The 17,646-nt window shown below is 49.3% G+C and overlaps 1 protein-coding gene across 1 annotated transcript; it reads left to right on the top strand.

Annotated features, from left to right (window-relative positions):
* The first annotated feature begins 6,631 nt into the window (after positions 1-6,631).
* On the top strand, positions 6,632-15,845 carry LOC139707804 (flavin-containing monooxygenase 5-like). The gene is made up of 8 exons (XM_071619686.1): positions 6,632-6,766; positions 7,863-8,051; positions 8,507-8,669; positions 10,161-10,303; positions 10,380-10,579; positions 11,936-12,285; positions 13,084-13,156; positions 15,485-15,845. The coding sequence occupies exons 1-8, from the start codon at positions 6,632-6,634 to the stop codon at positions 15,843-15,845; spliced, it is 1,614 nt and encodes a 537-aa protein (XP_071475787.1).
* The last annotated feature ends 1,801 nt before the right edge of the window (positions 15,846-17,646 follow it).

Genomic DNA, 17,646 nt, shown 5'->3' with positions numbered 1-17,646 from the left:
CCACCATCAGGGATGCCCAGCTCCCCGCCTTTTGTAAACAGTGAATGCAGGGAATTGCTGGAGGTGCCCATCAGTGGAAGAGTGGAGACAGAAAAAAGTGGCGTATCTACACTGTGGAGTAACAGTCGACCATAAAAGGAACATAATCCTGTCATCTGTGGCCATGTGAGTAGAACTGGAGAACATGAGGTCACGTGAACTAACCCAGGCCCAGAAAGACAAATGCCACCTGTTCTCACTTGTAGGCGGAAGTTTAAAACTTGATGCCATAGAACTGGAGAGAGGATCAGTGGTGGCCAGAGGCTGGGCATGATGGGGGGGGGGGGACAGGAAGCTTCAGAGAGTGGGACACAAAAACACAGTTCCTCATTGAGAGGAACAAGTTCCACTTCTCCAGAGCGCCGTTAATAGTGACTTGCTGTACATTTCAAAATAGCTAGAAGAAACATTATGCATGTTCCCAAGACAAAGAAATGGTGAACTTTTGAAATGATGGATACATTTTCTCTGATTTGATCATTACTTGCATACACATATCAAAATATCACATCCTATCTCATACATGTGTGCAATTCTATGCCAATTAAAATAGTAAGGAATTTCAAAAGGAAAGAAATAAGTTTACATAGTGTGGACCAAGGACATGAACACTCAGCCTGTGGAGACAAGGCTTTTCCCCTGTGGTTCAACGTGCCATTAGTGGAGGGTGGAGAGAGTGACGGTCCCCTGTGTTTCCCACGACAGCACATCTCTGCACTATGAACCAATAAGGATTTTTATGGTCCACGTTGGTTATGCGAATCCGTAATTACAGAATTCTCCTTCTGAGGTCTGATAGTGAATTTGAGGTGTCATTCTGTCTGGATTAAGGAATACTCAGGACACTGGTAGAGGAATATCTTGTGCATGTTGGTAAGGGTGTGTGTGGAGGAGACTCTTCTGTGAATCAGCGGGCCCAGTGGGGAGACCCACCCTCCCTGTGGGCAGCACCGTCCATCCATGTGGCCGAGAGCCTGGAGAGAACAAAGGGCAGAGCAGAGGTGAGTCTCCTCTTTCCCTTCTAGATGTGGGATCCTCTCTTCTCCTGTGGGCAGCAGGCTCAGGCCCTCCAGGGGGGAGAGCAGGACTTACACCAGTCCTGTGTGCTGCCCCAGCCTGCAGCACCAGACAAGTTGCCACTTCAGAAAAGCCAAGGCTGGCATCACCTCAAGAGCCCCGGGGGCGGCTCTCCACACAGCAGTAGCCCCAAGCCCAGGGCTGAGGGCACCTTGGTCACCTGTCCCAAAGGCAGCAGGCCACATGAGCCCACAGTGCAGAGGATGACTGGGCCCTGAGAAAGGACTCTGTCCTGACCAGCAAGTGCCCAGCAGGCCGGGTCCAGCCAGCTCCTGACTGGCCTGTGTCCAGCAGACAGGCCACCACAGGCCCCCAGGGAAGCACCTGGTTCCAGGTGAACCCTTCAGCATCGGCAGGTGTGGAGGGCACTCAGACGCAGCCATCAGGCCTTCAGTGGCTCACAGTGGCCCTCGGCCTCGGCCGCGCACTTGCTCTCCCTCTTGTCACCTCCCAGAGTCAGTGATTTTGCTGTGACCTGGGTAGAGGGTGTGGGGTTACCTGACCTCCAGTCCCGGGCTGGCCCCCATGGCCTGAGCTCACTTCCAACAGGTTCCTCCAGGCAGGGGAGGCCAGGAGCTGACTCACTGCCCGGGAGGGCCAGTGTGCTGACCCTTGGGCAGAAGGAAGGCTTTTTGCTGTGGTCTGTGTAGGTGTCTGTCCCTGGAGTCCAGGTGCTGAGGCTTGGTTCCCAGAGTGGCGCAGTTGGGAGGTGGTGAGATCCTTTCCAGGTGGGCCTGGTAGAAGGTCCTCAGCCCACAGGGGCATGCCCCGGAAGGGGGCGGGGGGACCACAGGCTCTTCCTTTCCCCTTTCTTTCCTGGCTCATGAGGGGAGGGGTTTGCTCCACCAGGTCATGCTGCCCTCACCAGAGGCCCAAAGCCTTGTCAGAGGTCCAAAACAAAGAGGTCACTCCATGTGGCACTGGAACTTCCACAGCCCTGAGCCCAAGAGAACCTTGTGTAAAGGCCTCGGGTTAATATTGCAGATATGGAGTGTGACTAACACAGCTGTTTGGCTTCTAGAGGCTTCCCTCCAACCCCACAGTCTGCTCCCTCACAAGCCACTTCTGAGCAACCCCCCCCCCCCATTTCCCAAATATCCCTCGGCAGGGAACAGGTCAGCTCTGCTCGCTGAGGTCCCCAGATCAGCTTCATTCTCACCACTGGGCCACCTTCTCCTGGAGAAACCTCAGGGGTCTGGGATACCTCCAGGCCCCAACTTGAGTCACGTTTGGTCCCTAGTGCCCCACACTGGGACCCCTTATTGTCTTTCTTTTACCTGAAGAGTCAGGGACAGATGGTCACCAAGGTCACAAATTTTGGATCTGCAACTGGATGGGATTAAGAGATATTGAGATAACCGGTGAAGAAGTAATTATCCTCAAAGTTCAGTATGCACTGTGTATTCATCTTTTCCTGAAACGGAAACACAGATAGTTTACTATTTGATGGGAAAGATAGGGTTGCTTCTGTGTACCATGTGTGTGTGTGAGGGTGTTTCCAGAGGACACAGGCCTGAGACTCAGGTGACAGGGAAAGGAAGACCCACCCTCTACGTGGGCAGGCCCAATCCGACGGTGGGAGGTAAGAACAGAATAAAAGGCAGAGAGGGACCCACCGTCTCTCTCTCCCTAGAGCTGGGACACCCTTTGGCTGGGACATCAGAACGCCAGGTGCTGGGCCCAAGGACTCCAGGACTCGCCGCAGCTCTTCCCGAGGCCTCAAGAGAGGTGCCCATCACCGCCCGGGTCTGCAGCCTGCATTCCTGGACGGAGCCACACGACCAGCACCACAGGGTCTCAGCCTGAGGACGGCCTGTCCTGGCCTCCAGCAGCACGTGAGCCACTTTCCCCGGGCAGCGCCCTCCATGCGTCTGCATCCCTCTGTGTGCCTCCTGCTAGGTGCTGGCTGGGTCTCTCTGCAGGAACCTAACTAACGCGTGGGGTGGGGACATGCCACTGGGGGATGGGAGCGGAGACGGCTCTTTCTGTGGGTCTTTCTGACGAGATGCTGGAGGGCTGCCCCTTGCTTGAGCCCCAGGGGAACGGAGGCTGACCTCCTGCACAGGGACAGCAGCAGTCATGTGGGAATGGGCTGCGGCATCTCACTGCCCACTGGAGCAGGACGTGGGCCTCTGGAGCTGCTCTAGAGAACTGCCTCCCAGATCAAGGGGCCAGGCGGAGAGAGGGCGTGGCTGGGAGCAGACCAGAGGCCAGGCTCCTCTGGAGGTGGGAGGACGCCTGGGAGCCCAGAGACGGCTGGCCGGCAAGGAGGGGGACTGGCTTCGGAGCACAGGCCTTGGCACCCAAGGCCACAGCTGGGTGAGGACAGGAGTCAGCAGCACAGCTGCTCACAGGGCCACTCCAGACAGGACGGGCCCTCCTGGAGGGCCTTCCCTCTGGGACAACAGAATGCCGCGGTCACCCAGGCGGGACACTGCTCCTCGGCCTGCGCCACCGCCTCCCTCCTAACTCCTACTGCACTGCGTCCAAACACCCTGCTAACAGTGAACATGTCCTGGGGGATTGCTGCATTTTGTGATCTTAAATAGTGTGTCTGGTGTTGCCATGTGAAGTAATAAAGGATATTCTCTATCAGGAGAACCAGCACTGACCTCTTAAGACGTGCATTTTGCCACGTGACACATCCACCTCGGCCCTGGGCTTAGCTTCCCAATGCACCTACGTTCCTTGGTGACTCTACCTAGTCCTCGTCCTTACTCCCCGCCCAACAGCTACTTTATGTTATTACCATTTAACACTCATCTCTTGATCAAGAGTTCATATGAACGTGAAAATCAAGACTGAGAGGAGCCAGGAACTAGGGACAATGGAATTCAAAGCCCCAAAACCAGCAGGAGCCCATTAAAAACACGACAGGACATAGTGGACAGTGCATCTGGCCCAGCAGATCAGGTGGCACTGGCTCTTGGTGCCCACAGGAAGCCTACTCACCAGAGTGCTGGCTGCCATTTACTGAGTGGGCACAGGGACTCAGCACATGAGGGGGACGGCTGCCTTCTCATGACCTACAATTACCTAGGAGAGTCAGTCACATGAAGGACTAGAGCACAATGTGGCCCTCAGAAATGGCTCTAAACAGCGAGAAAACTCTTGACTCTCTGTAGGAGAGGCAACCAAGAGAAGAATAAATTCTGCAACAGGAAATGATAGAATGGAAAAGTCTACAGCCTTTAAAACTCAGGAACTCGGTTAACAAATATTCCTGGAGAGCCTCCACCCATGCGGAACTGTGTGCATACAAGCATGAAGCCAGAGCGTCTGAGGCGGCACATACTGGGCAGGCTCTGCCTAGGGGAAATGCAATTGCGTATTGTACTTTGGTTGGCCTTTGTGATTCCTAAAAATAGCAAGCATGCAGCAACCGTGGGTTAGAAATCAAAGGGCTCAAGGCAGCAGTGTGCAGCTGTGAGTGGGGCACGTGAGCAGGAGGTATTCTAGACATTAAAGGGATGTGGATTTAAGACGGGATGAGAGTTGCGTTTTCCAACATTAAGTGCACTGTGGAGACCTTCTGAAGTCAACCCAGATTCCAGGCATGAAAGACAGTGAGGAACACACATAACATTTGTGCACATGTGGGCACCAGCCACAACCTCTCTGTGTGGCTCTAAGTGAGACAGGGACAGACACTGAGGAAAATGGGCACTGAACCCAGCTCTGGCGTCAGGGCACACGCCAGGCCTTCCCACTCAAGCAGGCTGGAGAGTGGGTTGTGCGCTCCCTCAAGGCAAGAGTTAGGAAGCTGCCTGGGAGGGTGACGGCCAGAGACAGCCATCATGTCCGAGGCAGGGACGACCAGGGTGCCCATCAGAACCCTGCAGGGGAGAGACGAGACTGAGCGGGAGGGAGTGCGACACTGCTCTCCACCATGAGATGGGAATGAGGTCCAGATCAGGGAAACTCAGAAGGGACACTGCAGAAGTGTCCCCAGAGTGGGAGGGAGGCAGGAGTCCACATCAAACAAGATGGAGTCAAGAAGGGCCTGGCCACGAGTCCCAGCGCCCTCTGTCTCTGAGTCCCCTGCCGCCCTGTGGCACTGCAGTGAGGACACAAGACATGGTGCTGTCCTGTCCTCCAGCTCTAGCAGCCAGATAAAGAAGGGGTGTGACAGGGCCAGAGCCACGTGCAGGAGCAGAACACCGGACCACAGAGGGCAGAGTCACACGGGGCACTGCCAGCTCTGCTGTGCAGGAGGAGACTACCATGGTCAGGAGCTGCAGGAGGGGACACAGTCTGAGCACCGACTCACCCAGTGGACTGTGGGGCCTGAGCCTTAAGGGACAGGTGTAGCTGGGTACACACGGCAAGGAGAGACCCCCTGGGCAAGAGCAGCAGCAAGCAGAAGACAGGAACTGGGAGGGGGCCCAGTGCTGTGCTCTGTCCTGGTGGCCTGCAGAAGAGGGTGTCAGAGGGAGAAGGTCCAGGAGCAGGTGAGCCTGACCCAGCGGGAGCCCTGGAAGCCCTGTGGAGAGCAGAGCAGCCAGCAGGATGGAGCCAGCATTCCCTCTCCGATAATGGAGGTTGGGAGGAAACCAGGGGAGTCCAGAGGGCTCCCTCAGCCCCAAGCCAGCCCTCCAAGGTTACTTCTCAGTGCTCCCAAGGAAGGACAAGGGAACTTGTGATCCCATGCTTTTGCACTTTTCCTCCTGGACTGTCCACTGAATTGCTGTTAGAGAGGCAGCACTGCCTTACGCACACCCCTTCCGTCTTGCCCTGGAGACTGGGCTCTGCCCGGCCATGCCCACTTCTGCAGCCTGCACACGTCCCAGAATGCCCTGAGCTCACCAGCCATCGCACAGCCACCTGCGGCATATGAGTAACAGGTCAGAGGTTAAGAGAGGATGAAGAGCCACAATATTTCTGTTAAGAAGGGTTGTCAATCAGCCAGAAACTATGAAACTCTGGATTCAGTGAGGCACTCTTTCATGATCTAATAATGCGACCAGATTCTGGTCAACATATACATCACCCCATGGAATTGGGGGGGGCCAGTTCCAGGATCTCAAACATCTCAGAAGGTTCTAGTTCCTTCTGTAAAATGGAGCAATGCTGGCATACACCTCCAGGACTTCCCACGTGCTGTGGATCATCTCTAGATCACTTGTCATACCTGATGCTCTCTAAGGATGATGTTGGGGGTTTAACTATGTTTTTTGGGAATGATGATTAGAAAGCAGGTTCCTCTATGACCTGCAGATTCACAATTTAAAAGATGTTTTCTCCCTACAGTTGCTTGAATATCACACACAACAGTCTGTCATACGGGGCTGGGGTGTGCGCGTGTGTGTGCTTGTGTGTGTGTGTGTGTGTGTGTGCTTGTGTCTGTGCATGTGTGTGTGGGAGGGTGTGTTCCAGTCTAACATAACACATGCTGCAGAAGCAACCACACTCTGTCACCATAAAGGAATCCTAAACTGTTGGGACCTCTGATGTGGCTAGAAAATTTCACTTTATCACAACAAAACTGAAAGAATTCTCCTTCATTTCAGAGACCATGAAAGCAAAAAAAATTGCAGTGATTGGCGCCGGGGTCAGCGGATTAGGGGCCATTAAGAGCTGCCTGGAGGAGGGACTGGAGCCCACATGTTTTGAAAAAGGCAGCGACATTGGAGGACTGTGGAGATACGAGGTAATTCTGTGCTCCTTCCGTGAAGTGCCAGCTGTGTCTGTGAAGAGATGCTTCCTCTCTGACAGGAACCAGAACTCTGTCCACTCTGAGCAATTCCTCCTTCACTCCTTGGTGTCCCTTATAAGTGGCAATGTCCACACTGAGACGAAGCTGAAACTCCCGGGGCTTGCAGAACCTCTTTCCTGCATTTCCCTGACAGCCCCCAGGAGCACTTGGGCTTCTGCACATAAAACTGACACGTCCTTCTGCTTGGCAGACTTGGGGACAGGCCGGAGGTCACCTGCATGCGGACCCTGGCCCTTCCCTGCACACCGCGGGTCACCTTCTCGCTGCTCTGTGGGCGGGTTGGATGCAGTTGAAAGCAGTGTGTTCACCATGGACCCTCCATGATGGACAGAGGCAGCTCACGCTTCTGAACAACAGCGAGACTTTAAGCACGTGGCACACAGTCTTCACACAGTGTCCCCCTTCGTGGCCCTGCCTGACTTCACCTGGTGTGTCACTTAGTGAGTTGACACACCACGTGTTCATGACTGCTTCCTCCCGGGTTACGTGGTGCCTATTTCCAGGGCCTCCTCCTAATCCATGTTCCTCCAGCTGCGAGGCTGAATTTCTCCTGGGGAAACTTCTCTTCACCACTCGGTTTTATGTTTCTTCCTTTTGGGTTGGTTTAGAATTTGTTTCTTGTGTCGTGTTTTGATTACTTTTAATGTTTTTATTAGGGTGTTATATTTACAAATAATAGTGGGTTCATAGAGACATAGCCACAGGTATAAAGTTCATAATTTGCTCCAGTTCATTCCTGGTACATCCCTTTCCCTCTTCTCCTCCTGCCCCCTGTCCTTCCTGGGTTTTCTGATCTGTCTGGACATTTTCCTGTTGGGAGACGATCAGGGCACACTTAGGGTCCATCATCATGAAGAGGATCCTGCTCATCTCATCTCCACATGGGCTGACTCCAGCACCTCCTTCCTGCTCAGCTCCATTGCAGAGACCCACAAGGACCACTAGTCCCAAACCCACAGGCTGACGGCCCCCTCTCGTTCCCCACTGTGTGCCTGGACACTGGAGGCCACGGCCGGTTTGCTTCCCACAGGAGACCCCCGACACTGGACGAGCTGGGATATACAAATCCTTGACCTGCAACACCTCCAAGGAGATGACAGCCTTCAGCGACTACCCCGTCCCTGACCATTTTCCCAACTACATGCACAATTCCAAAATGATGGAGTACCTCAGGATGTACGCCAGGCACTTTGGTCTCATGCAACACATCGAGTTCCTGGTAAGGAAGGCAAACCCTGCTCAGCACCTCCACGTGGGTCCTCGCAAAGTCTTCACAAGCCAGAGCAGGCAGAGGCGCCCGTGCAGTGTGCATGTCCACCACAGTTCTAGAGAGACCTGGTGTCTCGGCACATTCTCTACATTAGTGAAGACATTTCCAACTTAGGTCCCCTCCAAGGTGCACTGTCTCTGCATTGGTCCCTAAGCTGAGGCTTCAGTTAATCATATTAGACGTAGAATACAGGTTTAGGAATGGAATTTCATGTATTATGTTGCCCAACTACCTCAATCCTAGGGAAGAAACAATTCTAGGAGGTTGTTGTGCATACAATTATAAAATCCCAGGAGCTATGGAGAGAGAAGCCACCACCCACCTTATTGTGAACCCAGAGTTCTCTGGGGAATGGAGATGAGCAGTGCTCTAGCACTAAGGCTGCCTTGGCCCTTGCTTCCCAGGCGAAGGTGTGCAGTGTGAGGAAGCACCCTGATTTTTCATCCTCTGGCCAGTGGGATGTTGTGGTAGAAGCTGATGGGAAGCAGCAATCCTACATCTTCGACGGGGTCATGATCTGCAGCGGCCATTACACTGAGAAGCATTTGCCCTTACAGGAGTTTGCAGGTATTTAACTGATGAGTGTGAGGGACAGATCTTTGGATCCAAGAATCTCCGTGCCCACGCTAGCATGGGCAACGACAGAAGCGTTTTCCTGGCACAGTGGGGTGCAGAGAGGAGCACTCAGATGATAGAGGTACCCCTGGAACTGGAAGCCCAGCCTTCCCCAGGCAGCCAAGGCAGGGGTCTGGCCTTCCAGGAAGAAGAAGCAAGTGAGCAATGGAGTGTGGCCTGGCCAGGAGAACACACCCTTGCTGTGGGAGGAGCAGGTGTGTGGGCAGGAGAGGTAGGCGGGAGTCAGTGAGCAACCAGTGCAGTCTGTGAGAGTGTGTATGTGCATGTGTGTGTGTGAGTGTGCGCATGTGTGAGTGTGCACGTGTGCGTGCATGTGAGTTTGCACTTGTGTGTGAGTGTGTGCAAGTGTGTGTGCATGTGTGTCAGTGTGTGTGGGCAGAAGAGGTAGACGGGACTCAGTGAGCAACCAGTGCAGTGTGTGAGAGTGTGTGCATGTGTGAGTGTGCATGTGTGTGTGCGCGTGTGCACTTGTGTGTGAGTGTGTGCAAGTGTGTGTGAGTGTGCACGTGTGTGTGCGTGTGAGTGCATGTGTGTGTGTGTGTGTGCACTTGGGGGGGACTGCTACCTGGTGCATTTGTACTTACACAGGTCTGTCTTGCAGTGGTGGGAAGATGGTTTGACAGGGAGAAAGACCAAAGCAGACACATGAATAACGAGGAGATCTTGACAGTCCCCAAAGAGAAGTGAGGGAGGGCTGAGTGAAGACGGGTAAAACATACACCCGTAGCAACGTCTGTGATATTTGTGGAATATAATCAAAATTGTCAAGAACCTCTGAGACTACTCGTTCGCATTTGTCCTAATCAACAGAGCTGCTGACGGGCGCCTGTCTCTGGAGCTACTGAAATGTGACACACACGCTCGTTTACAATATATGCATTGTAAACACATGGCAACGTGGGTAAAAGCCTCAGAGTACCTCTGTGGGCTGATTATACACTAGCCTGTTAGATTATGCTAGTTAAATAAATATATCATTAAAACTTCCACACAGTATTCTGCTGACCACTCTAACCTCTAAAGCTGCGGTCAGCTTCCTTGGACAGCACTCTGCACGCTCACCTGGCTAAGGACCTTTGTGCATAATTCCTTCTCAGTGTTACAAGAAGTGAAGAGCAGTGCCTCGTATATCAGTGGAGAATCAGAAAAAGACAAGAACATCCCAAGGTAGCACTAGTGAGCACAGTGAAAAAACTTCAGGTTGGGTTTTAAGGGACATTCGTCTGCTGGATTTTGGTCTCAGCCGTATCCACACTGCCTCTGAACCTTTTGTTCCTTGCACAGCCTGGTTCTGTCATTTCGGCAGCGCCTGACCCACAGCAGCAAAGCGGGTGGGAGAGACACAGCCTCAGCTTGGAGGCACACTGTGCCAGACCCCGTTCCCGTCTGTGCTGCTGACGTGGGTTGCTCCTCTCCTCCCAGGCATCCAGAAGTTCCGGGGCAGGTACCTGCACAGCTGGGAGTACAAGCAGCCAGACACTTTTGCCGGGAAGAGAGTGGTTGTGATTGGCATCGGGAACTCTGGAGCAGATGTGGCTGGCGAGATCAGTCGTGTTGCTGAGCAGGTTGGCATTTTACCCTCATTCTGACATCAAGGTGAGAAGACAGAGTTGTTACTGGGCGGCTTCTCCTCTCTCGCAGGTTTTCCTCAGCACGAGACGAGGCGCGTGGATTTGGAACCGGGTGTGGGATGACGGCAACCCCATGGACACCGCCCTCTTCACCCGGTACAATAGGGCACTCCAAAAACTACTGCCCTCGTTCCTCATCAACAGGTGGGCAGAGAAGAAGCTGAACGCAAGGTTCAACCACGCCAACTACGGGCTGCAGGCTGCACACAGGTACGTGCACCTGGGCTGGGACTGCCAGGCAGCTCAGCAGAGTCTGTAAGTTATTTGCAAAGAACCAGGATCAAAGGAGACCATTCTAACTGAGATTAGAATGCATTTTGATTGATAATATTCAAGTCATTTCCTTCCAATATTCTTGGAATTCCACTAAGGTATAATTGATCTGTGTTGGGGCGGGGGGACAGAGACTCAAACATCTGCCTTATTTGAGTCCTGGCCATGTGACTCTGCCTTACTTCCTCTGTTTGCCATCACCTGTCAACTACTCTGTTTGCTCTTGAATTCAAAATTGTGATTTCACTGGGGTTGGTGGCCCATACCGGTGATCCCAGCTAGTCAGGGGGATAAAGCAGGAGGACTGCCTGGGCACTTAGGAAGACCAGTTCTCAAAGTAAAGCATAAAAGGCTAGGGCCGTCGTCAGTGGCAGAGTGCCTGCTTAGCAAACACCAAGCCCTGTGTTTGACCTGTTGAACCCCAGGGCTGCCAAAGCCCCAAGCCCACTGTTTTTGGATCCCAAGGGGAGGACTTGGAGGACTCAGTGGAGAAGGCTGGGACATTTGATCACTTAGTGCTCCGCAGGCAGTGGGCAGAGACACGATAAAGGGCCACCCTCACAAGCAAGGGGCAACCATGGGACTCGTCACCTGCCCACTGCACGGGTGGTTTCCTTCAGAGGTTGATGGTTTATGGGTGCTTTCCATGACTTTACCACCCAGGTCACCCCTTTCAGATCCCCTCCAAAGGACAAAGATGAGAGAGGTGGCCAGCTCCCCTCTGCATCTCCCTCATTACTATGTTAATTGGAATCTTGCCTCACTGCAAGCTCTCCTAGGCACTGAAGAGTATTTAATGCAACAGATCCCCAGTACTTCCAAAAAAAAGAAAGAAAGAAAGAAAAAATTCCATTTCACCTTGTAGATCCTTGAAAAATATTAATGACCAACTAACATCAAAATTTACATATTATTAAGATGAAATAAATATGTTAAAAATCAAAACAATACTTAAGTATTATCTAATAATATTTAGTATGTATTATCACTTGATTGGCCCAATCTGATTTTGCTATTGTATCATTTTGTTTTCACAAATTTAGAAACTGAGGCTGAAGTGTTTTGGGATTTGACCAAGGTCTCAGTGGCTAATAGGTAGAACCAATACAGAAGCTGACTTCTAACTCTGAAAATCAAGTTCTTATCCAATAAACTATACTACCTTTATAAGAATACCAATAAAATAATTAACGTTATTGAAATACTGTGGTGGCTTCCTGAGTATTTCCAAACACAGTTTCTTGAAGAGGAACTTTATTTTCACTTCCTTACATTTCCTTCCTTATCGCGCAGAATTTTTTCATATCAAACAGTTGTCAGTGACGACCTGCCAAATCACATAGTCACTGGAAGAGTGCAGATGAAACCAAACGTGAAGGAGTTCACCGAGACGTCCGCCATCTTTGAGGATGGCACTGAAGAGAAGGTTGACACTGTCCTCTTTGCCACAGGATACACCTTCTCTTTCCCTTTCTTGGAGGATGACTTAGCAATCCTGGACAGCCAGCATTCCATGTATAAGTTTGTCTTCCCTCCTCAGCTGGAGAAGCCAACACTGGCTTTCATCGGCCTCCTGCAGCCCGTGGGGGCCCTCATCCCCACAGCAGAACTCCAGAGCCGATGGGCTGTGCGCGTGTTCCAAGGTAGGCCCGCTCTTCTACGTGATCATGCATGAATGGCAAGGCACCCCGAGCTCTTCTGTCCAATTTACCTTATACCACAGCACCTGAGATTTTGCCATAAGAAATTACTTTTGTATTCTCTAGAAAGTCGATTTTTCATTTCTAAAAGAATTCTGTTGAAAATGAAAGCATCCAAGGAAAGAACAGGGGAACAGCTTAGAGTTCTGTGCCTACTTCTCTTTGTTCTGTCCCTCATGTTGCTGTGTCTTTTCACACTCAGACCTTCATTCTGCCATGTTCCCTCGGCCCCCAACACTCACATTCACACCCAGGCCACTTTGGATTTTTACTTCTTACCAAAAGCATCATTGCAGTCTCGGGATGTTTTCCCTCCCTGCACAATGCCTGAAGATACAGTGAGAAGAATGATTTCCCACCTGCTCTGAAGCCTGAGGACTTGTATTTGAGATGTGAGCTCCAAGCCAGAAAATGTCTAGAGAGAAGATTTTGAGACATATCAGTATAGTCTGAGTATCACTGAAAGATTAAAAAACACATTGGGGGAATTCTTGGTATTCACAGATTTTGTTATGGGTTTAAAGTGAGGAACAACTCACTATTTCTCTTAAGGGAAGTTGACTCCTCTCCTGACTCCTGAAATTGATAGGAAATTCTCTTCCTTGGGATTTTATACAAAGTGCTTTAATTATGAGTTCCATAAAATGATGATTATTACAACTCTTTTCATTCAAAACTTCTTCTTTTTTTTGTTTACTCGTCTCGCAGCCCTCCTTACATTTCTCTCTTGCTTTTTCTTAGGACTGAAAAAATTGCCCTCAGAGACTGACATGCTGGCTGAGATCAACAGAAGGAAAACGAGAATGGCCAAAGAGTAAGCACACGATCCCCGCTAAAGGACACCAAACTCGTTCAGCAGGTCCTATTTGACCTTTGTTTTTGAACAAGGCACTTTAACAAGACCCCTAAGACAATTCTAGCTCTGTGACATTATGGTGACTACGCACATGGGGACAGGTGTGGAAAGTGCCTGGCTAGAACACCAGTCTCATAGGATGTCCAGTCCCTGCCCTGAGCGACCTCAAAATGAGGACACGAGAACATGCCAGAACCAAAGCCAGAACACAAGAGGAAACCAGCTCAGTTCAGAGTAGAGAAAACACACACTGCACCAACGCACATCGAGAGCAGCTTAGGGAGATGCGTGTTCCTTCAATGTGGTAAACACATACTCTGTGCGCTCTGAGGAAAAGCTATGCTCACGAGCACACTCGGGGAACTCTGGAGGATACGACCTTTGGAGGATGTGTCCTTCTTGCAATTTCCTAACTAGGCTTTCAGTATAGGCTATAAAATTAACAGCACATCTGAATGCCATTCATGTCGACTTCAGTTTACTCTTGGTAGTTTACAGCTTTGTTGCTAAAGGAAATGGATTTCACCTGTGTTTTCTAATTGATTATTTCTAGGCTTCGTTAAAGTTATTATTTCATGTACCATTATGTGGTAATCAGAACACTTTACTCCTTTATTAATTTTAATGATTCTTTACTTGGTTATCTTAGGAGGGTAAGTGACCATAAAGTTGGTTCTAATTTTCACTCTTCCTTTCCTATACCTGGATCTTCTTTCTGGTATCTCTTCCTTGGCTCTACCTTAGGAGATGACCATAGCTTATACAGGAGAATCAGATGTTCTTGTTTTATTTATGGATTTATTTAAACTATTATTAGTGTTTTACTATTGAAGATGATATTGACTACTATACTTAAGAATGTGTCCTTGGATTAGGACACAACTAGAGAAAAGAAATGCATGTTGGATTTTATCAAAACCCATTTGAACAAATTCTAAAATGACAGGGATTTCCACCATTGACATATTGATAGCATGAATTATAGGAATACATTTCCTACATTAAACATGTCTTAATTTCTAGGGATAAAGACTAATTGGTCATTGTGTGTGATTATATTCCAACACTGTTAACTGTTGGAGAGAAGTTCATTTGTGATTTTTTGAACTTTTATAGATGGGAATGGTCTGAGAGTGTCCTTCCCTCACTCACCCTGTTTCTAATTTTGTTATGTTGTTTTGAGGCTTATAATCTAACAAAATTAATGAACAGTGCTTTTATATGCTAAATCATAGCTAATGATTAAGACTTCAATAGGATAAGGACTTCATGCTACTTGAAAATATCACATATACCTATGATATGTACATATCATTGAATAACATGTGTATCAGCAATGTAAATGTTTCCATTAAACACTTACTTAAGAAAACATTCTTGGGCTACATTTTTCCATTGTTTCCAGCATTATTGGTCTAAGTTTATTCCTCTGTTTTCATGTGAAATGTAACCATGAATTTTTTTAGGAAATTATCATTGTCATTTAATTTTGCAAATCTTAAGAATCTTCTAACATTTCTTCCCAACATTTTGAAAAATTTAGATATTTTTTTAGATTGTCAGAAATTCTAGTCTTGTTACTCTTTGACCCAAGAGTGATTTACTGGAGTGGCTTTTGTTTGTTTTGTTTTGTATTTTGGTTTTGGGGGTTTTTTAGTTGTAGATGGACACTGTACCTTTATTTTATTTTTATGTGGTGCTGAAGATCAAACTTAGTGCCTCACACGTACTAGGCAAGTTCTCTACCAATGAGCCACAACCCCAGCCCTGGAGTGATTTTAATTTCTGAGTAGGTAGAAGAAGTCCTATGTAGGAAGCAAAAAGTGCATCATGATTGTCTGAGACGTCCCAGGAACTGATGTCTAGAATGAACACATGCAGAGACAGCTCACATGGCCTGGAAGAGTGCTGTGAGCAGGGCAGGTGACTCTTCCCTCACTCACTCCTTGCTCGTCAGAGCTGTGTGGTGGGACTGGGGGCTCTGGGGTGGAGCTGTGTCTGCCAGGGAAATGGACATCTCAGCTTCACCCGCCCTTCCCTCAGCCTTCCTACATGCATGCCCCTCCGCTGGGCACTCGGGGAAGTTTACACACCTCCGGCATTTACATGTGGAGCTAAGACCATAGTATCCTAAGTAGGCCAAGGCATGTGCAGGACATCAAGATGGTTTGATAAGCAGAAGACAATGGAGTCAAGAAAAAAGCAGAAATAAAGTCCCTTGGAAACTCGGGATGATGCTGACGGAAATGTGACATAGCGCTTCCAACATTGTCCTTCTTATTCCAGGTTTGTGGACAGCCCCAGAGATGCATCTCGAGTGTACTACATCGACTACATGGATGAGATTGCTTCTGAGCTAGGCGTCAAACCCAACCTGCTCTCCCTTTTCCTCTGGGATGCCAAGCTAGCCAGGGAGGTTTTCTATGGGCCCTGCACCCCATACCAGTACCGCCTACAGGGGCCCGGCAAGAGGACCGGAGCCCGGGCAGCCATCCTCACCCAGAGAGCCCGGATCCTCAAGCCCCTGAGAACACGTGTGCTCCAGCACTCTGGCTCCCGTCCCTCTAGGTGGCTTTGGGTCAGAAGTGTCTGTGCTGTCATCTTTCTCTCTGCTTCCATGGTCATCATCTTGCAGATCGGTCATTAAGCTCACGTGGACACAGATGGGCCTGGAACCAGAGAAGAACAAAGTCACTCAGATTTGAAGCTAGCAAAGGGAAGCAGTCAATGGTCTGGGGAAAGACATCCTTGGACAGACCAGCTCACACACAGATATTTCAAAGGAAACAAAATTGCCCCAATGATGGTTTTCCACGTGCTCTACATGAAGGGAGGTGTGAAATGCACAGCTTTGCTCCCCTTCATTTCAGTAGGAATTTGAAGGTTTGACAGGTTTACCAACAGAGGACAACGAAATGACAAGTGGGGCTCCATTGGAAACCAAGGGGAGAGACAAAGCAAAGCCAGCAGGAAACCCCAAACGTGCGTCCTGCGGCCTCCAACTTCCCCCAACCCCATTCCTGCTGCACATGGAAACCTTCTGGCCAACAGAAAAACCCGACAGTCTCCACCTTCACCAACTGACCCAGCAGCCCTGTTACAGAAGAGTCAATAGGCTCCCCGGAACTGCATAGTTCCACCCTGCCACAACGAGGAGACAGCCCACCTTCTGGTCCAGAGGCCAACGTTCTTCCACTGAGGTGCAATTGAGGAATAACGGAAATGAAGAAAGAGAATGTTCTCAAGATATTTTCCTTGCAGTCTAATAACTGCAATGTTACATCCACCTACACTTAAAGAACAACAAGCAGAATCGACTGTGTTAATGGAGACTCGAGGGGCAGAATGACAAGACCCTCTCTGTGCACTGACTGCTGGTTTAGTGCAGAGGGAACTCAGCCTGCACTGCACAGGAGATGGTCACGACACCGCTGGCTGGCGGCATAATGTGTTATGGTTGTGAAATAAGACATGCTCAGTTTCAGAAGGTACATACAAAAGCAGGAATAAAGTACCATGATATCCACAATTTATGTGCAAAAGACACGAGAATAACTGTGTGCCTGTGAGTGTGACAAAGAGGGGTTGCGTGAGAAGGATCAAATATCCACAGCAGGGTCTTCTAGGAAAAAGGGATTCAGGTGCTCATCGTACTCCTTCTTCAAATCTTATCTGTGTCACTTTACATTTGGGAACGTCAACATAAAACCTTAGAGAAACACTCATTTTCTAAAATCACTTATGTATGTGCCATCAATAGCCCACACATTTGAGTTCAACCTTTTATTAACCAATCAAAAAAGGGAACTGTGGAAAAGCAAATAACGAGCTAATTAGATAAGATCACATCATAACACTGTTAGGGATTTAAGTGGAGGAGGGATTTCACCATGGACTTCTGAAAAGCCATGGCATTGCTTGGTGATAGAAATATCATCTGTGACATCTGTACTCTGTACGTGCAGACTCTGAATTGTTCAGGAGCATCCCCATCATAAACTAAGCATTTTTGCCATGATATGTTTTCGAATAGTTGACCTACTATTTCTCGGAGACTCTGCTAATTATTATTTCCATCAACAGAAATCACGATGAATATTGAGAGTTTACTTTCAGAAAGTGTCTGGAGAAGAGATACTTTGTAGGTAGCCACTTTGATTGCCTGAGATCCTTACCCAAGGGGAACCACTCTGGGGGCCAAGGATTTTTGAAACATGATTTTGAATCTGTTCTACACTGTGAATGGCTGATCAAAGCCCCTATTTAGTGTGACCAAAAGAATTTTAATCAGAAAAATAATTATCTCATCAAAGTTTCTAAAGAGCATTCCTCTCTGAACTTCCCGCTGAGCCTCCGAAGGCAAACTGTGAAATATGCCCCAATGTAAGTGAGCGACCTTAGGGGGACATCACAGATTATAAGACAGTCAAAAGCTGGGCTGAAGCAGC

The sequence above is a fragment of the Marmota flaviventris genome, chromosome 12 (assembly GCF_047511675.1).
Source record: "Marmota flaviventris isolate mMarFla1 chromosome 12, mMarFla1.hap1, whole genome shotgun sequence".
In the NCBI taxonomy this organism is placed as follows: Eukaryota; Metazoa; Chordata; class Mammalia; order Rodentia; family Sciuridae; genus Marmota; species Marmota flaviventris.
The sequence above is the reverse complement of the archived record's forward strand: the minus strand, read 5'-3'. Positions and strand labels throughout refer to the sequence as shown.

What these genes read in the sequence shown, in the direction of transcription:
- LOC139707804 (XM_071619686.1), top strand. Translation starts at nt 6,632, where the DNA reads ATGAAAGCAAAAAAAATTGCAGTGATTGGCGCCGGGGTCAGCGGATTA. An exon ending in TGCAACACATCGAGTTCCTG is followed by an intron (nt 8,052 to 8,506) that starts GTAAGGAAGGCA and finishes CTTGCTTCCCAG; the next exon opens with GCGAAGGTGTGCAGTGTGAG. An exon ending in GGGCTGCAGGCTGCACACAG is followed by an intron (nt 10,580 to 11,935) that starts GTACGTGCACCT and finishes CTTATCGCGCAG; the next exon opens with AATTTTTTCATATCAAACAG.